This window comes from Mustela nigripes, chromosome 2 (genome assembly GCF_022355385.1).
Source record: "Mustela nigripes isolate SB6536 chromosome 2, MUSNIG.SB6536, whole genome shotgun sequence".
NCBI lineage: Eukaryota > Metazoa > Chordata > Mammalia > Carnivora > Mustelidae > Mustela > Mustela nigripes.
The window spans coordinates 2741781-2767407 of NC_081558.1; the positions used below are offsets into that span (position 1 = coordinate 2741781).

General features: G+C 53.1%; 1 protein-coding gene, 1 long non-coding RNA gene and 1 other non-coding gene across 3 annotated transcripts; 1 reads left to right on the forward strand and 2 right to left on the reverse strand.

Annotated features, from left to right (window-relative positions):
- Positions 1-189: 189 nt before the first annotated feature.
- LOC132010796 (uncharacterized) lies at positions 190-4624 on the forward strand. The gene is made up of 2 exons (XR_009402288.1): positions 190-857; positions 4429-4624. It is a non-coding gene; the product is annotated as an uncharacterized LOC132010796 (long non-coding RNA).
- EEF2 (eukaryotic translation elongation factor 2) lies at positions 4512-13800 on the reverse strand. The gene is made up of 15 exons (XM_059388660.1): positions 13696-13800; positions 12557-12771; positions 11598-11779; positions 11304-11515; positions 10657-10835; positions 10375-10480; positions 9790-9903; positions 9466-9604; positions 9133-9328; positions 8252-8510; positions 7688-7795; positions 6702-7055; positions 6223-6405; positions 6009-6141; positions 4512-5269 (listed from the first exon to the last, which is right to left on the reverse strand). The coding sequence occupies exons 1-15, from the start codon at positions 13696-13698 to the stop codon at positions 5076-5078; spliced, it is 2577 nt and encodes an 858-aa protein (XP_059244643.1). The 5' UTR covers positions 13699-13800; the 3' UTR covers positions 4512-5075.
- On the reverse strand, positions 10907-10971 carry LOC132012751 (small nucleolar RNA SNORD37). Its single transcript, XR_009402732.1, has one exon. It is a non-coding gene; the product is annotated as a small nucleolar RNA SNORD37 (small nucleolar RNA).
- Positions 13801-25627: the final 11827 nt, after the last annotated feature.

A 25627-nucleotide genomic window follows, 5' to 3' on the forward strand; every position in this document is an offset into this window, starting at 1 on the left:
GCCCATTGGTCTGCGCCCCCGCCGCTCGCGACGCCCCGCCCCCGGCCTGCTCCAGGCCCAGCCCACTGGCGTCCGGTCCTCCGAATGCGGATGACGTGTCGCCACTGGCCGGCAGGCTCGCCTTCATGCCGCCGATTGGCTGGGACTGACGTCACTTAGGACGACACTGAAGAAGTCGGAAGACCGACTTCCGGCCCCTGGACGGCGCCGCGGCTCTCCGCCGGCCCGGGTCCTGGGTGCGCGGGGCGCGGTGCCGAGCTGCGGCGTCCGTTTTCCTGCCCTCCCTGAGCGCGAGCTACGGCCGCTCCGTGCGGTGGAGCGGGGACCAGTGTAGTCCCCGAACTGCAGCTTCCCCCTCTCAAATGTTACCCGCATTCCCAGTGCATCAGTAAAAATGCAGGTGAGGTCAGGTGTTGCCACGCGGGCTTGATTCCTCCGACTCGCGTCGTCTCGGGACACCGGCTCCAACAGCTGGTCAGTATGGCCAGACCAGCCCGCCGCCGCAGGGGAGCTGTGACCATTCCTCCGGTTCTGCAGATGGGACGCTGAGACCCAGAGAGGTTAAGCAGCCCACCCCAAGTCACACAGCCAGTAAATGGCGCAGCCGAGGCTCATTCCCAGGAAGCCGCGAACCCGAAGCCAGTGCTGAACCACTGCAGATACCATCGGACGGCAGACCCGGCTTGACTTTCGCCACCTCCCCTGACCTCTCGCCGTTTCTCCCGAGCTCACCTGCCTGCCTTCCGACTTCGAACATTGCACTCCCACCCCGGTGTTTGCGCGAGCTGTCCCTTCAGCCTGGAGATCGCCTTCCTCCGTTCTGGCTTCAGGGACCTCCCCCCGGAGCCGTTGCACTGGTGGGTACATCTTACATTAGATGGCATCATCCCGTCTGACGTCGGTATGGAAAACTCGTCACAACTAACGAACCCACAGGGATGCACCAGCACGACCGAGTCCGTTCTTCATTCTGATTTGTTCTCCCCAACACCCTTTCCCTGCCCCACAATTCCAATCAGGATCCCCTCTATTTAGTCCTTGTGGTCCTCTTGGTTGGTTCGCAGACTTTCCTTTTTTGATGACTTTGACAGTGTCAGGGAGGACTGGTCACGTATTTTGTATAATGTCTCTCGACTGTTTGTCTCTTTTTTTCCCCCATACACTGGGGTGATGGGTTTTAGGGAGGAAAGCCAAAGCCCTTCTCAAGACACCGTAACACAGGTCCAGACTATGAATATGACATTGTCGTTCACACTGACCTTGGTCCCCTGGTTCCAGGTAGGATCTGCTGTCAGGTTTCTCCGGAATACTTTTCCCTCCCCTTCCCATACGGCATTTTTTGGAAAAAGTCACTTGTGCATAGCCCATACTTAGGGAGTTGGAAAATCATTTTTCTTGGGGGGAAAAAAAATCTGACAAACTAACATTAGACTTGGGTATATGGCATTTTTCTCAGAAACAAATCCAATCTGTCACTTCAAGGAAAACAATTGACAGGACTTGTTGCCTATGGTAAATTTTAGCTTTTAAGGGGAAAAAAAAGTTTAAATACTTCACTTCCTTGTTGAAATTGTTAACAAATGGGAGTTTTCAATGGTTTGTTTTTTTTTTTTTTAAGATTTTTTATTTATTCGACAGAGAGAGATCACAAGTAGGCGGAGAGGCAGGCAGAGAGAGAGGAGGAAGCAGGCTTCCCGCAGAGCAGAGAGCCCGACGCGGGGCTCCATCCCAGGACCCTGAGATCATGACCTGAGCTGAAGGCAGAGGCTTTAACCCACTGAGCCACCCAGGCGCCCTCAATGTTTTTATTAATGAGATGTGTCACCATCTGAAAGAGCACCAAACTTGATACACCAGTATTTCCAAGGGACCAATGCAGGTCACAAAAAGGACACCTTCAAAGTGCAAGAGGGGCCAAGGGAGTTCATTAAAAAGTTCATTAATAGGGTCTCAGATCCCACCTTATAATTATTCTTTAAAAAAATTACTTGTCGAGGGGCGCCTGGGTGGCTCAGTGGGTTAAAGCCTCTGCCTTTGGCTCGGGTCATGATCCCAGGGTCCTGGGATGGAGCCCCACATCTGGATCTCTGCTTAGCAGGGAATCTGTTTCCCTCTCTCTCTCTCTGCCTACTTGTGATCTGTCAAATAAATAAATCTTAAAAAAAAAAAAATTGGGGCGCTTGGGTTGCTCAGAGGGTTAAGCCTCTGCCTTCAGCTCTGGTCATGATCTCAGGGTCTTGGGGATCAGGCTCTCTGCTCAGCGGGGAGCCTGCTTCCTCCTCTCTGCCTGCCTCTCTGCCTGTGAGCTCTGTCAAATAAATAAAATCTTTTTTTAAAAAATTAAATAAATAGGGGCGCCTGGGTGGCTTAGTGGGTTAAAGCGTCTGCCTTCTGCTCAGGTCATGATCCCAGGGTCCTGGGATCCAGCCCCGTATCGGGCTGTCTGCTCCGCAGGGAGCCTGCTTCCTCCTCTCTGCCTGCCTCTCTGCCTACTTGTGATCTTTGTCAAATAAATAAAATCTTAAAATAAATAAATAAAAATTACTTATTGAGTTTTGGTGTTCTATCAAACACAGCAGGTACATGAATCTGGCTATCTCATTAAGACTGACATTTCGGAGATTTACAAAAAGCCTACTATTCTTCTAATTTTTGTTGCACTTTTCTTCATAAAGATGTTAACGCATAGGGCGCCTGGGTGGCTCAGTCGGTTAAGTGCCTGCCTTCAGCTCTGGTCATGACCTCAGGGTCCTGACCCCCATATTGGGTTCCTTCCACCCTGTGGGGAGCCTGATTCTCCCTCTCTGTCTGCTACTCCCCTTGCTTGTACTGCCAAGTTCAAAAAATCCTTAAAAAATGTCAACATATAATGGGTTTACCATTAAAACATTTTTAAATCTCTCAATTTTCTTTTCTTTTTTTTTTTGTTTTTAAAGATTTTATTTATTTATTTGACAGAGAGAAATCACAAGTAGATGGAGAGGCAGGCAGAGAGAGAGAGAGAGAGAGGGAAGCAGGCTCCCCGCCGAGCAGAGAGCCCGATGCGGGACTCGATCCCAGGACCCTGAGATCATGACCTGAGCCGAAAGCAGCGGCTTAACCCACTGAGCCACCCAGGCGCCCCTCAATTTTATTTTCTAAACATGGCAAATATCAGTAGATAAAACCCATTTAAAGAAAAAGGATCTTTCTGGGGTCCTTGATGATTAAGAATGTACCAGTGTCCAGAGACTAAAAAAGGTGAGTATTGGCCTAGAGTAGACGTGGCTAACACAATCGGTCAGAGTAAACAAATTATGTGTGGAGCACGACACACACGGGTACTTGTAACACACCGCCGCTGGGGGTAGGCACAGACTGACGTCGTCAGGACAGCCCTGACCAATGGTACCTTTTGAATTTTACAACTGAAAATGCACAGAGTTGCTGTTACAAGCCGAATTCCCCCAAAGGACTATGAATTCAGAATTGAAAACAGAATAGTTCCATCTTCATCTTCTCAATTTATACTCTTTAACAGAATTACTAGACTTTAAAAATGCACCAAACTAAATGCAATGTGGCATCCTGGACTGGCCCCTTGACACTGTGAGGACTTTAATGCGGAAAAGCAAGTGAACGGTCACTTAGCATTAGCTTTGTAACATCTTCACGACTCTTCTGCAAATGTAGTCATAAGTGCTTATATAAAGTGCAAAAAATGTGTACACATGTCACGCAATGCCAGGTTTTGAAATAAGAGTATTTTCCAACGTGAAAAATGTGGGGGATGGGAGACTTCGTAGAGGGCGACCTGCTGGTGGGCGGAGCTGTCCAGTGCCTCTGGGACACCCATCACCCAGGCTCCTGCCTTCTCAATGCGAACCGGATTCCTTAAGCTGGTGAACACCCGAAGTCCCCCCAATTTTCCAAACCACTTCCACTGCATCACATCACTGTTGAAGCCACGCATTGTCGGTCACTTATCCAAGAAAGACAATGAGTACAGAGGTTTGTCCTATGTGAGATCTAGGGTTAAATGTTTAAGGTTAAAATAATAATCTACTAGGTTTATGTGCCACTTTTAATTTTTCTGAATAACCCATCTGACTGGCGAAGACAACTTGCCTGGCAGGTGGCTTTCTTCTGTGGTTTTCCCTCACTGCGGAGCTAAGTCCACAAGAGCAGACTGGGCAGAACCGTCCAGCCAGCAGCGCACACATGGCAGCCCCAGCAGACCGGAAGCGCACTCACGCGGTCCCTGGCTGCAGAGCGCTCGCTTCGAGCAGCCCCACAGCCCAGTGGCCACCACTCTGCAGAGTCTGGCTAAGAGGCCCCGTCACACCGGGTGGCACCCTGGGCCGGAAGGGCAGACTGAGCACGGGCCTCCGTGCTTGGGCCTGGCATTCGAGGATACTTCAAGATTGAGTTAAACCTTTTGCATTTCAGTATCACCAACAGTGGGGACACTGGCCCGGGGGGCCCACTGCAGCCTGACCGGACCAAGGACGAAGTCACATGGACACACACAGTCACCACTGTATCAAATTTATTATTCCAATGGCACGAATACAGCTGGAGGTGCTCACGGTGACACCGCACCAAGTTTCCTGCCGTCTAGCTTCTGTCCAAAGAGAAAGGTCTACCCACCTGTTCCTTCCCCCTTTCTTTGGGAAAATCCACTATGGGCCATTTACCCAAATAAACCTCTTAATGCGTTTTTTTTGTGTGTTGGTTCTTTGCTTTTTTTTTTTTTTTTTTTTTTTTTTGGACATTTAAGTTTCTGAAATGGAAAAAGAAGTGTTGAATGTCCCACCCCGCCTCCCCCACCCACACCGGCCAAGTCAGTCCCTGCTGCCAGGGCATTTCTGCTGCCTCTGAAATCTCGAAATAAATATCTAGAGGAACGGCATCAAGCGTTCGCGCTGAGTGATGGCACTGGGTGGGCCCCAGAACCTGTCAGGTGGAGCAGCCCCGTCTGGACAGTCTCGAGGTGTCATGGAGAATGCGAGGGCTTGTTGCTGTGGTCGGTCGTCAGCCGGTGCAGGGGCTGTGCTGAGTCCCACCCGGGGTGGTGGGCTGCAGGGAAGGGCTGCCTACAATTTGTCCAGGAAGTTGTCCAGGGCCGGGATGCCTTCCTTCAGGCCTTTGCGCTTGCGTGTTTCGGCCACCACCTGGCTGGGGCGGCTGGTGTTGTCGAAGGGATCCCCAGGAAGGATCTGCCAGTGGTCAAAAACGCACTGGGGGAAGGCCTGGCCGCCAGTGTTGGACCTCAGGTCAGCAGTGAAGCCTGTGGGGAGGCACAGGGCTCATGAGCCAGATCAGGAGACTGTCCCTACCACCACCACAGCCAAGTCCGGAGAAGGTGGGGACAGCGCAGGCACACAGATCAGAGTTGTCAACCCAGACTGGGTCACACATTAAACCTAACTCTGGGGCACCTGGGTGGCTCAGCGGGTTAAGCCTCTGCCTTCGGCTCAGGTCATGATCTTAGAGTCCTGGGAGAGAGCCCCGCGTTGGGCTCTCTACTCAGCGGGGAGCCCGGTTTGCCGCCTGCCTCTCTGCCTACTTGTGATCTCTATCAAATAAAATCTTTAAATAAAAAAAAAGAAACTAGCTCACCCAAGCTTTGTTCATCTGTAAGGCCATGCTGGCCATTCTTGGGCTCACCCACAGTATAAACCTGGGCTACAAACCAACTGCTCTGCTAGCCATGACCTTAATGTTTCGCCAAGTTACACATCCAAAGGTTTTCTTCCCCTGCAGAGTCACCATCTCAGGGATCTGCATGCAAGGCGGACCAATACGTCCATGACCATGCGGCCCCCACTGCCCAGCTGCGTGGGTCCAAGCCAGCACTTTGCAGATTCTACCCATGGCTCTCATTAAACCAGCTCCAGGCCTTGCTAGAGCAGAAGTCCAGACGTATCCTGGACCAGGTTTAACTGCCTGTCAGACTACAGCTCTGTCCTGGGGCCCACAAGCCACAAGCAGCAGATGTCTGAGGGGGGCCCCGAGCCCCCACTTACCGAAGGACTCATTGACGGGCAGATAGGCCTTCACAACAAACATGGGGGTGCCAGCCACCTGGGACTCCTCAAAGACGTGACCCCGCTTCCTGTTCAGGACACCGTAGATGCCACCAACCACTTGTTCCGGACACTGTGAGGCAAGAACGAGTATTATATGCAGCTATTAAACAAAACAGGACCTAGAAAAATTAAGAAAGCCCGAACTCCCTACCTGAATCTCCACCAGGTAGATGGGCTCCATAAGCCGGGGCTGGGCAGTCAGCACGCTGGCGTAGAGGCAGCGGCGGGCAGTGGGGATGATCTGGCCACCCCCACGGTGGATGGCATCCGCGTGCAGGGTCACATCATGGACATCGAAGCGCACACCACGCATGTTCTCCTCGCACAGAGCCCCCTGCAGAAGGAGCCAAGACCACCATCAAGTTCCTGCAACTACTGTAGCCCCGCGTTCCAGGACCGGTCCCAGTGCTACACCAATGCCTCCAGGTCTCCACCCGGATGGACCTGCTGTGTCTCCTGCCCACCTCCACCGCCCTAGGATCCCCTTCCCAGAAAGCAAGTCCACTGCCTTGCTCTGCCAAGGACAGGTGACCCCAAGATTCCCCCAAAAGAATGCGGGCCTCCCCGGCTCTTCTGAGAACCCACAGCCAACTGTCCCATCCTCCACTGGACACCCTCGCAGCCCCTCACCTCTTTGGTGGCCCACTGGAAGCCAGCCACCACGCTGTCCTTGATCTCGTTGAGGTACTGCACCCCCTTGGTGATGTCAGTGAGGACGTTAGGGCCGGTGCCGTCGGGCCCAAAGCACCAGATCTTACGGGCTTCAGCCACGTCCCACTCATACTTCTCAGCCAGATAGCGGGCCCGCTGCTTGAGTTCCTGGCGGGCAGACACTTCGCCCTTGTCAATGTCCTCAGCCAGGCCATCAGGGAAGGGTCGTGCCTTCATGTACAGCCGGTTGTGCTTGTTGGGGGACTTTGACAGGCAGAGCACATTGGACTCCTCACTGACGGTCTCGCGGTAGGAGACTACGGGGTCTGATTTCTGCAAAGTAAGTGTGCAAGTCAGGCCTGGCAGGGACCTCCCAGGAAAACACAGGGTCCTGATCAGAACGCACAGGCGGGGCATCATCTACAAATGACAAACCCGACTCCTTGCAAAAGCAGGTAAGAGGGGTGCCTGGGTGGCTCAGTGGGTTAAGCCACTGCCTTTGGCTCAGGTCATGATCTCAGGGTCCTGGGATCGAGCCCCACGTTGGGCTCTCTGCCCAGCGGGGAGTCTGAGTCCCCCCCTCTCTCTGCCTGCTTGTGATCTCTCTGTCAAATAAATAAAATAAATAAGTAAATTTATTTAAAATAAATAAGTAAAAAAAAAAAAAAAAAGCAGGTAAGAACAGGGCAGCCAACAGACCTAAGGGTGGCTACGGAAACCTAAACGGTATGTTAACTTTAGAACCTTGCCTTGCCAGTTTTTATCACCTGGAAAGCAACAAATCCTTCATGATGCCAACCTCAAAGATTCTGAAAACCAAAGTGAACTGTTCCTCAATTATATGTTTTACCTGAAGAAACACATCAAGGAAGGAGAAAAAACCTTGACTACGCCACCTCTGCATGCCTAGCTCTATACTGGGGAGGGCAGGCCTCCCACCACCTGAGCCCAGACCCAGGCCTCACCTTGATGGGAATGCACGCGTGGTCCTCCTCCAGGTCCTTCAGACAGATCTCCAGGTGCAGCTCCCCAGCCCCCGCGATGATGTGCTCCCCGGACTCCTCAATGATGCACTGCAACGGGCCCATGAGTTAGCCCCTGGGCCCTGACCCCAGGACACTCAGCGACCCCGGGAAGTTTTAGGAAATGGGTGGAAAGCAGGCTCCAGGCTTCCCTACTGTTGGGAGAATGCAGACTTCCTCGAAACAGGGATTTCTGGTAACTCAGGGGTCACGCAAAATAGCAAGAGCTCTCACAGGTGTGTGTGGTGCTGGTTCTTAGCATTACATCCCAGAGCAACCTGCTCTACAGAGAGCCCACAAGAATCGAACTATGAAAGAAAACTTGAGGATTCCCGGGCAAGAAACCCCCGTTGTCGCACAGCTGCTCTGCCAAGAGACATGCCCACCACACACCTGTGTGGTGTATCTTTCCGAGTATCTGACTCCCCCTAACTGTCCGAGAGGCTGCCGTAGGCCCCCCGGTAAGCACTCCTACAGGCAGCCTTCCCTGGGCCCGCACACACCCACCTGCACCATGGGGTCGGACTTGGCCAGCCGCTTCAGACCCTCCACGAGCTTGGGAAGGTCGGCCGGGTTCTTGGCCTCCACAGCCACGCGGACGACTGGGCTCACGCTGAACTTCATCACCCGCATGTTGTGCGCGTGCTCGAACGTGGTGATGGTGCCGGTCTTCACCAGGAACTGGTCCACGCCCACCAGCCCCACAATGTTCCCACAAGGCACATCTTCAATGGGCTCCACATAACGGCCCATCATCAGGATTGTCCTGGGGGGACGAGACAAGCACCCATACACCAGAGATCCCCCCAAAGGGCCAAACATGGCCTCCCTCGCTTCTGGAGCCTGTGGCCATCCCTGACCGCCTGAAACGGCAGTGTGGACCCAGCCTCCGAGCCTCGGGCCCTGGCTTCACCTTGCAGCCCAGGCTCCCGTGACAAGGAGTCCCAGTCCTTGCACACCGAAGCAGAAAGCTACCTGCCAGATTCCCACCTCCCCTATGGAGCCCCACACCCAATTCAAGGCTGACAGGAATGTCATGGGAACCTGACAGCTGTCGGAAGTCGGAAGTCAAGGCCCCAGGGAACTAGAGGTCGGTCTTTCCCCCACCCCCACCCGGACTCGGGACTGGCACCAGCAGACAGAGCCTCTGGAGTCACGCAACCAAGCCGCTGCTAGCACCTCGAGCTTAGGGACATGTGTCCAAACCCAAACTAGGGCTCCAACCCCTGCTTCTGGACGTGCGTCATCCAGACAAGTCCCTCCCTCACCTGAGTTCCTCCCTGCTGTCTGGGCCCCTCTACACGCTGCGCCCCTCCCTGTGGGGGGAGCTCGGGACTGGTGTGGGACAAAGACCAGCCTGGCACACCCAGGAGCCCCGAGCACCTCACCTCTGGATAGGTTTCAGGTACAGGTCCTCCTTCTTCCCAGGGGTGTAGTTGGGCCCCATGATCCTGACCTTCAAGCCAGTGGACACCAGCCCCGAGAACACACGACCGAAGGCATAGAAGCGACCTTTGTCGGAGGTCGGCACCATTTTGGAAATGTACATCATGAGAGGACCTTTGGGATCACAGCTTTTAATGCCTGAGAAGAAAGAAATCCCCAAAGGGAACTATGTGACTCCCTCACAGCTGGGCAGCGAGCATCGCCTTCCGGCCACCGGTGCAGACTGCTCTTAGGACTAGCGCTCTGTAGCCAGAGTGCAGATGAACCCCACATACCCATGGCTGCCTCGTCGTCCGGGGGCCCCTCGTACAAGAGCTCACAGCGGTACTTCTGGGCCGTCACGGGGGAAGGCAGGTGGATGGTGATCATCTGCAGCAAAGCGTCCCCAGCGGGAAGCCAGCGGCGCATCACAGCCTGCAGCAGGAAACGCAAAACTCAGGCAAGGCCCATAGCCTTCAGAATCCCAGCCTGCTCCTGTAGGACAGGCCAGCACCGCCCGGCTGGTGATGGGGCTGGGTCTGGTGGAGCCTCGACAGCCAGTCACTGACGCACCAGAGGGCAGGGCCAGCAGCATCCCCAAGCGGCCCACCCACACTCACCTTCAGAAGCGGCTTGCCTTCTTTGTCTTTGTCTTCGCTGTCCAGTTTGATATCCAGCTTTTCAATCAGCTTTGCTGTCTCTTCTTTCTTGAAATTCATGATCGCATCAAACACCTGATGAGTTACACAAACAGCACGGTGGGTTTGGGAACAAAATGGAAACCTGTTGCTGCCTCCTGCCCAGCAATCCTAACAAAGCCACGGGCAAAGCGAGGACAGTGCTCCACAAGTCTGTAACAGCACAGCTCTCAGGGAGCCAGACAAGCTGGGAGAAACAAGATAGACTCTCAGGACAGGAGTCTGTCCTAACCCCTAAACCACAAAGGTGCCCGGGATTTACAAACGCTGAACACCTGCTAACAAAGCTCCCCCCGCTTTTAGTCTGTCCTCCGCCCACCAACCTCAGTGCGAGCTCGTCATCAGAGTAGAGCCCTGGGGGGCTGAACCCACCTCACCCTCCCCCAACACCCACTTTTCAACCCAGCTCTGCCCAGCCACAGGAGGTAGGAACAGATCCGGGAGCCACCAGGACCAAGGACAGAGAGCCCAGGCGGAGGCCCATCCGCAAGGAACTCGTTAGCTCACCTTGAAAATAGGGTCTAAGATGAGCTGACAGAACGTCCGTGGTAGTTTCTTCCCATCGGGGCTGGTGGCCGACTTGCTGAATTTGCCATTGGCGGGATCAAAATACCTGGCGAGGAAGAATCCACCAAGTCAACGACAGCAGGCCATGGGGAGACCCAGGTGGGCAGAAGGCGCCTACAGACAGCTCCTGCTCCCCAGCCACATCGCCACCACTGGCCCCGAATCCCTGCTGAGGTTCGGCAGCATCAGGGAGTGCCCTTCCACCTCCCCTGCAGTGCTCACCGGTCACCCCACAGCTTCTTCATCATGTCCTCCACTTTCTTGGCCCGCTCAGCAGGCCCCAGCTGGCCCTCGCCCTTGGCAGCAAATTTGGCCACATACATCTCTGCAAACTGCTTCAAGGTAAAGGCCCAACCGTGGAGCCCAGACCCAAAGCCGACAGTCCCAAGTACAGGGTCGATCTGCAAGGGCGAGAAAATGCTATGAGCGGAAACAGCTGCACAAAAAGCACAAAGCCCCTGGGTACTGTGGGCCTCAGACATCCGATTTCTTCAAGAGCCATCAGGTCAAAGTGAAGAAATTTTAGTCATCATTTTTAAGGCCCAACTCTGCTCCATGCCCTCTGGCGGCAGGGTATGTGAGCACGGACCGCCAACAGGTGGGACCGCCCACCAGCCCGCAGACCCTCAACAGTGCAGGTCAGACCCGCTTAAAAACAGCCCAAGCTCGGTTGTAAACCTGCCTGCGCAACCAACCACCCGGAGTCCCCAGGAGAGCCTCGACTCACACCCTCTGGCCCAGAGAGGTGCCAGCCCTCCCAGTGTGGCCAAGAACGAAGACCTCTCCAAGGGAGACGGACAAAGCATTGGAATCAGGGGGCAAACAGCAAGCCAGCCGAGACCCTCAACCGCAAAAGGCAAATGACCTACCATGATGTTGCCCATGGGTCCGCTCTCGCCCTCCCCGTAGGTGGAAATGATGACGTTGACGTTCTCCACGATGCGCTGGAAGGTCTGGTAGAGCTCCTCGGGCTCCAGCTGCAGCTCCAGCAGAGCCCGGTCCATCTTGTTCATCATCAGCACAGGCTTGATGCGCTCGGCGATGGCCTGCCGCAGCACCGTCTCTGTCTGCACGCACACACCTGGGAACGGGCGTCTCCATCAGTGGGGGCAGGGGGAGGTGGGCAGCATCCCAAACCACACATGCAGGGACCTACCGCTTACCAGACACACAGTCCACCACCACCAAGGCACCGTCGGTGACACGGAGGGCGGCAGTCACCTCCGAGGAGAAGTCAACATGCCCAGGGGAATCGATGAGGTTGATGAGAAAGCCGGAGCCGTCCTTGCTCTGCTTGATAAAGTTCAAGTCGTTCTCCGAGAGCTCGTAGAAGAGGGAGATAGCCCTGAGGAGATTGGGGCACGTTGGGTGGATGGAAGCCACATCTCCACTGCCCTCCCTGGACGCGGGAGTACACCCAGACCTGCCCCGGGAGTCGGCACGCCCTTTTCCTACCTCTCAGTGAGGTGCTGAGACCTCCCCTTGCTGATCACTCCGCCCTAAGGACAGGATCCGACTTCCCAAGCAGAGAAGCTGACCCACCCGAGAGGCTCTGCCCTCAGCCCGGAGGCCCACCTCCCTGCCATGAGTACCAGCTGCAAATGCCCACCTGCCCAGCCCCTCGTCCTGGTTCCTCTCAGGCCCAACACACCTGACCCCAAATACTGACCAGGTGATAAAACAAGGCCTGAAACCTGCGGACAACCTTCCACGCTTCCCCCGGACCCCACTGACGCCAGCCTCGGAACCACCCAGAGAATCTCCCCAGCTGCCAACGGAGAGCAACGGCCGCTCAGTCCCTGCTCCAGGTGCTCCCTTTGCCGACACCTAAGACCAAAGATGGTCACTGAGGGAACACACAGGGCAGGACGATACGAAGTGGCTCGCTGTCAGTGGCACCAGCCCAGACTTCTCCTGACGGTGCCAAGAGCCCCGCAGTCCCGGAACCGGGAGGCCACCCGGCTAAGCCCCTTCCTCTCCGAAGCGCCCCAAGCCCCAACACCAAGCCTCCTGGGCCTCGCTGGCTGCACTTCCCCTGGCGGGACTGCTCCCCTCCTCCCTCCCTGCCCCGGACTCCCCACGGGCTCCCACCCGGCCCGCCCCGGGGCAGCGGCGTGCTCACGTGGATTTGATGGTGATGCAGCGCTCCTGCTCGTCCTTCCGCGTGTCGGTGAAGCGGGTCTCCCCAGCGCGGGCGGAGGCGATGATGCCGGCCTTGCACACCAGCGAGTCCGTCAGCGTGGACTTGCCGTGGTCCACGTGGGCGATGACGGACATGTTGCGGATGTTGGCCTTCTTGTCCATGATGGCCCGGATCTGGTCTACCGTGAAGTTCACCTGGGCGGGGGAGGGGGAGCTCAGGCCAGCCCCGGGGCAGGGGGACCGGGGTCTGGGACTCCCCCGGTGGTGGCTGCCGAGGCGGGAACAGGAGCGCGGCCGCTGGGCGTCTGCACACCCCAACTGCTGGCTGACACCCCCGTGAAGGTGTCACTCGCCCGACTCCAGGAGACCCCGGCCGAGCCTCCCGCACCGACACCAGGTCCCCGCGGGACAGCGGCGCCGAGGGCTGCGGCAACCCCCTGGCCACCGCGGGACCGAAGACGCCCCCAGAAGCCCATCCCCGCGGCCGCTCCCCACCCCCCAGCGAAGGTCCTCCGTGCGGTCCAAGGTCACCCCTCCAGCTGGGGGCCGGACGGCGCCGGGGCGGGCGGGGGGCTGGCGCGGTCCCCGCGGGCGCCCGCCCCGGCCTGCGGCCCCGCTGTCAGCCGCGCGTAGGGGACGCGCAGGCAGGGCGGCAAGCGGCCCCGACGGCCCAGCGCCGGCGCGGCAAACCCGCCTCCGCCCCGCGCGCCCACCCCCGCCCTGCCACCTCCCTGCCCCCGGCGGCCCCGGCAGAAAGTCGAGCCCGGCTCGCGACCCGCGGGTTACATAAGGCGGCTCGCCCTCGCCCCGCTCCCCGCACAGCGCCAGCCATGACGACGTCTGCCACATCAGCACAAGCTCCCCCTGCCCCGCCATGGCCCCAGCTCCGGGCCGGGGTCCCGCGAGGGGCCGGCGCCCCCGGAAGTGGGGAAGGGGCTCGGCGAACGGCACGACGCGCAGACATGGCGGCGGCCGCTTCCTCCCCACCCCCCCCCGGGCCCGCCGGCGCCGCCATGTCTCTTCCATGTCCGGGCGGCCCCAGCGCTCCAGACCCGCGAGCACCGGTCCCGGGGGGACCCCGCCGCCCTCCCAGGCCTCCAGCCGGACGCCGCTGCTCACCATGGTGGCGGATGGCGGTGGATTCTCCCAGGCAGATCCAAGCGAGGCGAGTCGCGCCGAGGATGGCGGCGACGACGGCGGAAGAGAACGTTGACGTCAACACCTGACCTTTTATAGGCAGAAGCCGGTTGGGCGGGTCATCTGCCCGCGCTGCGGGGGCGGGGCGACAAGGAACGCCCGGCGCAGGCGCAAGGAAGGGCTCCTCCGGTTAACCCTTCCGGCGACGGTGCGGCCGTGGGATTTCCCGGGGATGGTGGTCGACCCAGAGCTGGGGGCAGGCCTCCGGAATGCAGTACCGAGGAGCCTTGGGCGAAAAGCGCCGCTTTAGCTGAGAATATTAACCGTGGCGGCTATCGCAGCTTGCGCAATGCCGAGCACGTCTGCTAAAAGCACTTTACAGTGTGAAAAGGGTCTGTGGATTGCACGCCAGCCAATTTTCTGGTTTTGCTATTATGTAAGATGAAACCACCGAGAAAGGTGGAGCGAGAATCCTGGAGACCTCTCTGCACTATTTTTGTAACTGTCTGCCATATAATTATTTCAGAATAAAAACCTTTTTTAAAAGCAGGTATTAATCATTTATCCCAGAAAGACAGATGGGCCAGCCACTGCACCAGGAATCCTGTAAGCGTCGTCTCTGTGACAACCCACAGAACGCCTGACCTTCTCTCCCACTTCACCTGTGCTTACACCAGGTCCTTGGATTTCTCGTGCCTCAGTTTCTTCATCTGTAAAATGGGGTCATCGGTGCTACCTTACGGCGGGAGGGTGAGATGACAGACATTCAAAGGGATAAGCTCTGCGCCTGACACAGCGCTGAGTACACACCAGCTATTTTAATTAGCTATCTCTGCTCTTAGTACAACATTTATTTCAGAGACGCTGTTTGCCATGTCTCAGGCACCAGGCTCAGCGCTTTCCAGGTGCAACCTCATTTTCTATTTCATTTCCTCCCTAACCAAAGGTTCACAAGTCTATTTTGCATTTGTGTCCTAATCTGACCCTTAGAAACTATTGTATCTCAGATCTTTGGCTCGAGGGAGCAAATTTGACATTCCATTCAGCATCTTTATTCTTTATAATGAGCCAAATTCAATGCTGGGTACATAGTGACTTGTAGAAAGTCTTTCTTGTATCATCCACGAATGATATTCTTATTAGCACACAAACAAACAAAAAATCACCCCTAAGATAAATCTTCCCCTACACTCACGCTGTCAAAAAGAGAGGGACTGCACTGCTTCCCTCCCTCCTTCCCCACCTCCGGGAGAAGAGAAGATGTGCGTCCTCAGAAAACAACACACTTTGGAATCTGAACTCAAAGCCTGTGCACCCTTCCTTGCACATTTGGTGTTGTAAAGCACTGTCCAGCCCTGACAGCCTTTACACTGGGGGTTAATTCGGAGGCTCTAAGCACCAGCATCTGTGTCATGACACATCTAATGTTAATCTTTACAAGGCAAATATATGTGCCATTTGAAGCACACGGGGGGTTTTGTGTGTGTGTTTCATTTAAGATTTTATTTATTTATTTGACTGAGAGAGAGAGAGAGAGCACAAGCAAGGGGAGCAGCAGAGAGAGAGGGAGAGGGAGAAGCAGTCTCCTCCCTGGCCACAGGGCTCAATCCCCAGACCCCTGGACCATGACCTGAGCTGAAGGCAGACACTAAACTGAGCCACCCAGGTGCCCTCGAAGGACACATTTTCAGTGTACACTTTCCCATTCTCAATAAATTTTAATCTTTAAATGGATTGAGGACCTATTGCGCGCTGGGCTCCGTATCAGGCACTTCACAGCACTTCCTTGCAAATTGGGGCATTTCATTGTCGAAAAGCAAAGGTTTTCATTAAAAGGGGGGTCAATTCGCTCTCAAGTGAATGAAATGCTTAAGACGAAAATTCAGGGACGCCTGGGTGGCTCAGTTGGTTAAGCAGCTGCCTTCGGCTCAGGTCATGATCCCAGCGTCCTGGGATCGAGTCCCGCATCGGGCTCCTTGCTCGGCAGGGAGCCTGCTTCTCCCTCTGCCTCTGCCTGCCTCTCTGTCTGCCTGTGCTCACTCGCTCTCTCTCCCTCTATCCCTGACAAATAAATAAATAAAATCTTAAAAAAAAAAAAAAAAAAAGACGAAAATTCAATTTAGTATAACTTAAACGAGCGGGGTTGACTTTTAAAGAATAATGAGATTAAAGTCCTTCCATCCACAACGACCCTTCACGGAGAGGTTTTCTGTCCCACAGCTGCAGAGAGGGGACCAGGCGTTGGCGAGCTACCTGTCCCCATCGCTATTCCCAGACCCACATTCAGCAGAAGCCTGGGGAAGGAATTGGGCTTCAGCAGACAACGAAAGCATCCACCGCCAGGTTCAGGGTCTGCAGTAATAAATACAGGCCGAGGTAAAGGGTGGGGAAGAACCATGAGAAAAAAAATCACCTCTGCAGGGAGGCTCAGCTGCGCATGCGCGAGCCAAGAGGTTGGCGCGTCCAGGAGGCGACGGCAGCGGCCCCTGCTGACCAGGGGCCGCCATTGCACGCTCCTCGGATCTGCCTTTTGATGCGCTTTGAGTGCTTACGGGATGTCGGCCACCGCCCTTTCTATCAATTAATTAACTTAATCCTCCTTCCACCCTGGGCTTTGGCTAAGCTCCTTTGTGCTGGAGAAAACTGAGGCCCAGAGAAGTTAAGTGATTTAATGAAAGTCTCCTCCGATTAGAGCAGAACCGAGTGACTCAAGCATGGTTTACCAGTGCCTACACGTAATGAAGGGTTCTGCCCTGGGAAGGACGCGCATTCCTGCACCTGCCACGACGCGGAGGGACCCCGAGGATACGGAGCTCAGCGAGGTCCAGAAGGACACATCCCGCAGGACCCCACTCCCAGAAGGTCCCCAGAGGAGTCCCATCTGCACAGACAGGAGATGGTGGGAGCTAGGGGTGGGACAGGGCTTCGTGGGGGCAGAGTCTCTGTTCGGGGAATGGAAAGTTCTGGAGACAGAGGGTGGGGGTCGTTGCACAAGAGTGAGTATGTGGGGCGCCGGGGTGGCTCAGTCGCCCCACTGAGTGTCTGACTCATGATTTCAGCTCAGGTCGTGATCTCAGGGTTGTGCAATCGAGCCCAGCATCAGGCTCTAAGCTCAGTACAGAGTTAGCTTGATACTCTTTCTTGCCTTTGGGCTGCTGGTTGGCTCAGCGGGTTAAGCCTTTGCTTTGGGCTCAGATCATGATCTCAGTCCTGGGATCAAGTCCTGTATCAGGTTCCTTGCTCCTGCTTCTCCCTTTGCCTGCTGCTCCCCCAGCTTGTATGCTCTTCCCACCCCCAACACTTTATTTATTTAAATAAAGTGTTTTTTAAAAATAAATTTTGGTCCTTCTCTCACTGGCTGTGTGACCTTTGGCATGTTACTTAACCTCTCTGAGCTCCAGATTTTGCATGTAAAATATCGAATAATTACAGAACCTATTTTATTATGGGACTCTTGTGAGGCTTGAAGAAACTACCCAGTATACAGTATTCCCTTCTTTAAGAGATTACTCCTGTTTGGGGTGCCTTGGTGGCTCAGTGGGTTAAAACCTCTGCTTCGGCTTAGGTCATGATCCCAAGCTCCTGGGATCGAGCCCCACATCAGGCTCTCTGCTCAGCGGGGAGCCTGCTTCCTCCTCTGTCTCTTCCTGTCTCTCCGCCTACTTTTGATCTCTGTCTGTCAAATAGATTTTTAAAATCTTTAAAAAAAAAAAAAGTTTACTCCTGTTTAAAACATAAAAAAGGATTTACTCCTGTTATAGGCTGAATTATGTCCCCCCACCACCACCAAAATAATATACTTAAGTCCTAATCCCCAGTACCTAGGAATTGGATTGTATTTGGAGATAAGGGTTTTAATGAGGTAATGTTGTGATGAGGTCATAGTGGGAGGCCTGCTTCTCCCTCCACCTCTGCTCCTCCGCCCACTTGAGCCCTTCCTAATAAATAAAACCTTTTTTAAAAAAGAAACTTCAATCACGGGTTAACGTTTTAACACTACTTTCTGTTAACACCGCTTTAAAAAATCAAAACGAATGCATAAATGTCCATGATGAACAAGACATGAATTTTTTTTTTTTTTTTAAGATTTTAGTTACTTATTTGAGGGACACCTGGGTGGCTCAGTGGGTTAAGCCTCTGCCTTTGGCTCAGGTCATGATCTCAGGGTCCTGGGATCGAGCCCCCGTATCGGGCTCTCTGCTCAGCGGGGAGCCTGCTTCCTCCTCTCTCTCTGTCTGCCTCTCTGCCTACTAGTGATCTCTGTCTGTCAAATAAATAAATAAAATCTTAAAAAAAAAAGGATCTTGGCGCCTGGGTGGCTCAGTGGGTTAAGCCGCTGCCTTCGGCTCAGGTCATGATCCCAGGGTCCTGGGATCGAGTCCCGCATCGGGCTCTCTGCTCAGCAGGGAGCCTGCTTCCTCCTCTCTCTCTCTGCCTGCCTCTCTGCCTGCTTGTGATCTCTCTCTCTGTCAAATAAATAAATAAAAATATAAAAAAAAAAAAAAAAAGATCTTATTTATTTATTTGAGAGAGAGAGCGCAAGAGAACACGAGCAGGAGGTCATGACCGGAGCCGAAGGCAGATGGTTAACCAACTGAGCCACCCAGGTGCCCCAAGACATCAAGTTTATACACCAAGACAGAACCTGTAGTCTGGATTTTTCTCTTTTCCCCGGGTCCAGCATGGCTAGCAAATAGGCCTTCAGCGTGCCCTTGGGCAAGACGGCACAGGTTGCCTTCAAGTCCCGAGAAAGTAGTGTTGCGCTGCATTCTCCCCAAGCAGCCTTAGGGACAGACATACTGCACCCCAGGGACAGACATACTGCACTCCAGGGAGGATCAGGTAAGCCAGTTTAGGGAAATCTGGCAAAGCTAAGTGGTAAGAAGAGCCATTCCAGGGCAAAGCCCGTGTGCAGGGTCACTGAACTCTGCAGAGGCTTTAAGGAAAAAAGATGGCCTTGTTTCTAACCCTCCGGAGGGGTTTCGCCCAGGGGGGACGACCCGGTTTACAGAGGCTTACAGTGAGAGTCCGGGAGGACGAGTTAAGGTGACTGCCTCCTCCTCTTCCGGGCCCCACTTCCGTGAGGACACCACCAGGCCCTTGGGGCTTTGATTAGAGCCCTTGGCCAACTGTTTTGCATTTCTTTGTCTTTAACCTGCCCCTAGGACCTCCAGCCCGGGGACTTTCCAGGGCCCCCATCCACCCATCCGTTGTGCAGCCATATTTTTGCCTCGAATTCTTCACAATCCTCGGACCAGGAGCTCCTAGGTATTTTTCGGTTATCTTCTGGGAGAGTCCCTCCCTGCCCTTGGGGAGCTGACTAGCTGGAGGAAACAGTCAGTCAAATATTTCCCCAAACTGAAGTTTTCAGACTGGACTTGGAGGGAGAGATAGACTGGGAAAAGGAGATAGCAGAACAGGGCAGGGGTAGGATCTAGCCTGGAGGATCAGGGAGGGCTGCCTGGAGGAGGTGACTCTTTTTTTTTTTTTTTAGATTTTATTTATTTATTTGACAGAGATCACAAGTAGGCGGAGAGGCAGGGAGAGAGAGAGGAGGAAGCCGGCTCCCCGCTGAGCAGAGAGCCCGATGCGGGACTCCATCCCAGGACCCTGAGATCATGACCTGAGCCAAAGGCAGAGGCTTAACCCACTGAACCACCCAGGCACCCCGAGGAGATGGCTCTTAAAACTGTTTCCTGCAGGATGCTTGGGTGGCTCAAGTCGGTGAAGCCTCTGCCTGCAGCATGGGTTGTGATCCCAGGGTCCTGGAATCGAGTCCCGCATCAGGCTCCTTCCTTTGCCTGCTGCTTCCCCCCACACTTGTGCTCTCTCTGACAAATAAATAAATGAAATCTTTACAAAAACAAAAAAAAATGTTACCCATAAGATGAGAAAGCTTTCAATGAGCAAAAGTGGTTTTATTTATTTATTTGAGAGAGAGAGAGAGGGCAGGAGCAGAGGGGAGGAGCAGAGGGAGAGGAAGAAGAAGGGTTCCCTGACCAGAAAGAAGGCAGACGCTTCCCCAACTGAGCCACCCAGGTGCCCTTGTTGACTTTTTCTTAAAGGGCCAAGTAGAAAGCATCTCAGCCTTTTGGGCCACACAGTTTCAGCCATAGCTTCTCAGCTCTGCCATGGTAGCATGTAAGCAACCACAGACGACTACGCAAGTGGGCGTGGCTGTGTGCCAATAAAACTTTATTGATGGACGCTAACATGGGCGCAGGCTTGGTGGGGAGACTGCTCTCTCACTTTCTCAAAATAAATAAATAAGGAAATAAATGAACCCTTAAAATACATACTGTGACCAGCCTTCAGAAACCCTAGAAATGCCCCCCGTGTCTCTTCCAGTTGCTACCACCCCAAATCAACCACCATTTTGTCTTCTAATGACATTAGATTAACGTGATGCTCCTTGTGAATTTTGTATATGTTCCAACATGCTGCATAGGCTCTTCTCAATGCTGAATTTTCCTTTCGAGACCCTAGCACAACGCATCTGCCCGTTTCACAGTTGGTGGGTATTCGGGCGTTTTCAATTTGGAGTGGTTATGACTAACGCTGCTGTGGAACATTCTAGCACATGTCCCAGCAGCATTTCTGTTGGGTGCATACCTCGGAGGGGAATTGCTGAGTCATACACTGTGCCTGATTCCAGCTCCTGTGGATGCCTCCATCTACCAGAGTGCAAACCAGGATGGTTGGGAAAGCAAAATGCATGTTAATTTCATGAGAGCAGCATGATTGTAACTCAGGGTTGCCCCAGGCCCCTGGGATGTGTGATGTCCCCCGGCAGACAGGGGAGGAAAGGAGTAGAGACCCCAGTGAGAAGAACCTTATGTACAACATGCTGCCTTTTTTGAGGTGGAATGGGGAAGTCACATGCCGCTTCAGCAGGTAGCCTCCAGGAGCCATTTTGTCCCCCATGGGGCACTGGGCCATGTCTGGGGACATCTGTAGTTGTCACAACTGGGTGCGCCCCTGGCATCAAGTGGGTAGGAACTGGGATGCCGCTCAACACCCCCGGTGCCCAGGACACCCCAAAGTGCCCAGCATCACCCCATTTTATAGCATGATTGGGTTCTGAATGTTCACAGTGCTAATGGAGTAAAAACCTACAATGTGATCATTTAAAAAAAAAAAAGTGTTCTAGGAGCTGGCTCAGTCAGCAGAATATGTAAGTCTTGATCTCAGGATCATGAGTTCGAGCCCCACGTTTGAGGTAGAGATTATTAAAAGTAAATAAATAACTCTAGATTTTTAGAAGGTGTATGATATTCATCTGTCCCACAGGTATCTCGTGAGCAGTCTGCCAGACATTGATTGAGGGGCTGGGGACACAGAACAATCGTCCCTGTCCTGATGGGGCCAGCCAGGGAAAGCATGAATGCAGTATGTCAGATGGCAAGACGTGTTGTGGAGAAAGATGAAAAGGGATTAGGGGCTGGGAGCATTGGGGTGCAGATGGTGGCACAGATTTCATATGTGTAAGGATGCAGCAGAGCAGAGACCTGAAGATCGGGGGCAGAGCGATGTGGTTGTCCGGAGGAAGGGCGTTCCAGCTGGGGAAAACAGTATGAGCAAAGGTCCTGGGGCAGGACCATGCCTGGAGTGTTGAAGGAACAGCATGGACGCTCTGTGCCTGGAACAGAGTGAGGGAGAGTGAGAGAGGAAGGAGGAAAGGGCAGGAAGGAGATGGGGCACGTCTGGCAGGGCTGTGGCAGCGACTGGGAGTACTCCCCGGTGTTTACCCCCAGGGAGGTGGGAGTCCTGGAGGGCTGTGGGTAGAGGGCAGGAATCTGACTCTGGTGCTCACTCGTGCCCTCTGGCGGCTGCTGCGGGGAGAACAGACTGGTGGTGGCAGAGGGCAGGGAGTGGCAATTTTCCTGGTTCAGGCAGGACACCATGGGGCTTAGGAATAAACGAATGTGCCCCCAGCCCAGCACACTGGACTATTATTATGCCATAAAAGGGAGGGGAGTACTGACACACTACAATGTGGATGGACCTTGAAAACATGATGCTCAGGGAGAGAAGCGGCATACAGGTCATATAGCACGCAAACGTCCAGAACAGACAAATCCACAGAGACAGGACAGTGGGTTAACGGGTAACAGGGGTTGGCGGAGGAGGAATGGGGAGCCATGGCTAAGGACTATTGGGTTTCTTTTTAGGGTGATAGAAATATTTTAAAATTCGAATATAGAGATATAAAAATTCATTACACACATTGTTTATGGATGGGATGCCTGGGTGGTTCCGTTGGTAAAGCATCGGCCACTGGCTCAGGTCATGATCCTGGGGTGCTGGGATCGACCCTCATATCAGGCTCCCTGCTCAGTGGGGAGCCTGCTCCTCCCTTTCCCTCTGCTGCTCGGCCTGCTTGTGCGCATGCGCTCTCTCTCAATAAATAAAACGTCTTTTTAAAAAGCGCTTTAGGGGCGCCTGGGTGGCTTAGTGGGTTAAGCCTCTGCCTTCGGCTCAGGTCATGATCTCAGGGTCCTCGGATCGAGCCCCACATCAGGCTCTCTGCTCAGCGGGGAGCCTGCTTCCCTCTCTCTCTGCCTGCCTCTCTGCCTACTTGTGATCTCTATCAAATATATAAAAATCTTTTTTTAAAAAAGCGCTTTAGAATGAAATTAACACTTAAGTCAGTGGACTGTTAAGTAAAGTAGGTTGCTCTCCCTGATGAGAGCAATGAGTGGGCCTCGTCCAATCAGTTGAAGACCTGAATAAAACAAAAAGACCGACATTCCCCCAGCAAGAAGGAATTCCACTTCACATCAGAATCGCGGTGGCGGCTCTTCCTTGGGTCCCCAGCCTGCAGGTTTGGGGACTTGCACTTCCACAGTGGCCTTAGCAAATTCCTTAAAGGAAACCTTCCTTCCTTCCTCTCTCGCTCCCCCGGATGCATATGCATGTATGAATCTATAATTGCAGAGACACCCCCAATATGTGTGTGAATAAACACACGTGTGCACGCACACACGCATGTGTGTGTTTATTCTATACTGCACGTGCTGTTTCTATGTAACACACACTGTACTAACTGTACCCATTGTCTCTGTAAAATGCACGCATTTTTTTTAAAGATTTTATTTATTTATTTGACAGACAGAGATCACAAGTAGGCAGAGAGGCAGGCAGAGAGAGAGAGGAGGAAGCAGGCGCCCTGCTGAGCAGAGAGCCCGATATGGAACTCGATCCCAGGACCCTGAGATCATGACCCGAGCCGAAAGCAGCGGCTTAACCCACTGAGCCACCCAGGCGCCCAATGCACGCATTTTGTAACAAACATATTGCAGTCAACATCTCAAGATCCTACTCTCTTGGGGCACCTGGGCAGCTCCGTCCTTAAGTGTCTCCCTTGTGCTCAGGTCATGGTCTCAGGGTGCTGGGATCAAGCCCCACATCGGGCTCCCTGCTCAGCAGGGGGCCTGCATCTCCCTCTCCCACTGCTGTAACCCCTGCTTGTGCTCCCTCTCCCACTGTGTCTCTGTCAAATAAATAAAAATCTTTGAAGAAGAAAGAAGAAGAAGAAGGAGAAGGGGCTTCTATCTTTTTCCTTCACTCTCCCTAGAGTGCTCCCCTGGTGGCCCAGGAGAGTACGCCTCACGGTCATATTGCAGCCAATAGGAAGAAGGAAAGAGGAAAAGGAACAGTAGTGTACAATCACTACCATCATTGGCCAGAATTTAGTCACATGACCACACCTAGCTGCAAGGGAATCTGGGAAATGTAGTCCTTATTCTACGAGGCCTTGCCGAGCTTACAATAGGAAGTCTTTTTTTTTTTTTTTTAATATTTTATTTATTTATTTGACACAGAGAAAGGGATAATGAGAGAGAGGGAGAGAGTGCAAGCAGGGGTAGTGGAAGGCAGGCAGAGGGAGAGGGAGAGGGAGAAGCAGGCTCCCTGCCAAGCAAGGAGCCCAACCTGGGGCTCCATCCCAGGACCCTGGCAGATACTTAACTGACTGAGCCACCCAGGCGTCCCAATAGGAAGTCTTATCACTGGCAGAGGGACAGATATGAGGGAACGACTCATCTTTACCACCCTATGATAATGCTAAGGATTTTGTGAGGCTTGCCACTTCTTGGAACACCCAGCATAAATTTTCCCACAAATCACACACTTCCGAATTTACCTGGCTGAGCTTGGGACTTATATAAGAATATATTTCTATGGAATAAGTTTCTTAAAGTGAAATTGCCAGGCCAAGTTATATGGCTACTTTTAGTTCTTTTTAAAGATTTTATTTATTCATTTGACACAGAAAGAGATCACAAGTAGGCAGAGAGAGAAGGGGGTAAGCAGGCTCCCCGCTGAGCAGAGAGCCTGATGCGGGGCTTGATTCCAGGACCCCGAGATTGATGCGGGGCTCGATCCTAGGACCAGGCAGAGGCTTAACCCACTGAGCCGCTCAGGCGCCCCCCTACTTTTAATTTTTTATAATGACGTGAATGTGTCATTCATGTGAAACATGTGCCTGGATGGCTCAGTCAGTTAGGCATCCGCCTCTTCGTTTAGGCTCAGGTCATGATCTCGAGATTGAGCCTGTGTTGGGCTCTGTGCTCAGCAGAGAGTCTTGCTTGCAGATTCTCTCTCTGCCCCTACCCCTACTTATGCTCTCTTATGCTCTCTTTATCTCTTTAAAATGAATAAATCTTGGGGCACCTGGGTGACTCAGTAGGATTTAAGTCTCTGCCTTCGGCTTGAGTCGTAATCACAGGGTCCTGAGATCAAGCCCTGTATCAGGCTCTCTGCTCGGCGGGTAGCCTGCTTCTCTTCCTCTTTCTCTGCCTTGCCTCTGCCTACTTGTGATCTCTATCTGTTAAATAAATAAATAAATAAACAAACAAATAAATGATTTTTTTAAAAAATGAATACATCTTAAAAAAAAATAATAACACGAATGTCAGGGCACCTGGCTGGCTTAGTCAGTGGAGCATTGGACTCTTTATCTCAGGGTTGTGAGTTCAAGTCCTCTGTTAGGTGTAGGAACTGTTCAAAAACACAATAACACACACACACACAATAACATGAAGTCTAATATTATACATGAGATCAGATTGCACATACTACTTTTAAGATGCTTCTAGTACTTTTGTAAGAGCATTTATAAATGCTCCTGATGGACAGACTCTTAGGTTGGCCCTCCAAATCCCCACCTCCTGGTACTCACACTCTTGTGTCATCTCCTCCCCTTGAGTGTGTGTGGGATCTTTGACTTGCTTCTAACTAACAGAACACAGCAGAAGTGGTGGATGTCATTCCCATGAATCGGTTACATAGGATTTCTATCTCTAGCCGAGTTGTCTCATTCACTTGTTGGTCGGGATGGAGTGAACTTCCACCTTGGGAAGCTTCCCATGACAAGTCCTGGAGGGTGGCTTCTACCTTACAGTCAGTGAGGAGCTGAGTCCTTCTGTCCTACAACCACAAGGAAGGGAATTCTGCCGGTGACCACAGCACTGTGCACTGGATGCCTGAACTACAGGAACTGTTAGCTGATAAATAGGTGTTGTTTTAAGCTGCTAAATGAGTGGTTATTGTGTTACGCAGCAATATGTACAGTCAAGTTAAAGGGACTGGCATAGGGGTGCCTGAGTGGCTCGGTGGGTTAAGCTTCTGCCTTTGGCTCGGGTCATGATCTCAGGGACCTGGAATGGAGCCCTGCATCGGGCTCTCTGCTCAGCGGGGGGCGTGCTTCTCCCCACACTGCCTGCCTCTCTGTCTACTTGTGATCTCTTTATGTCAAATAAATAAATAAAATCTTTAAAAAAAAATAAAGGGACTGGTGTAAAGAACCATCACGTACCAGTTGCAATTATACAACAACAATCAAGATTTTACAAGCTTGTAATAAGTCCTATACGCAATATATTAAAAATTTATGGAATTTTCCAAAAATGTC

Coding starts and splice junctions, on each gene's coding strand:
- EEF2 (XM_059388660.1), bottom strand. Junction 11,516..11,597: donor GGTGGTGGACTGTGTGTCTG/GTAAGCGGTAGG, acceptor GCCCGTTCCCAG/GTGTGTGCGTGCAGACAGAG. Junction 8,511..9,132: donor TACCTGAAACCTATCCAGAG/GTGAGGTGCTCG, acceptor TCGTCCCCCCAG/GACAATCCTGATGATGGGCC.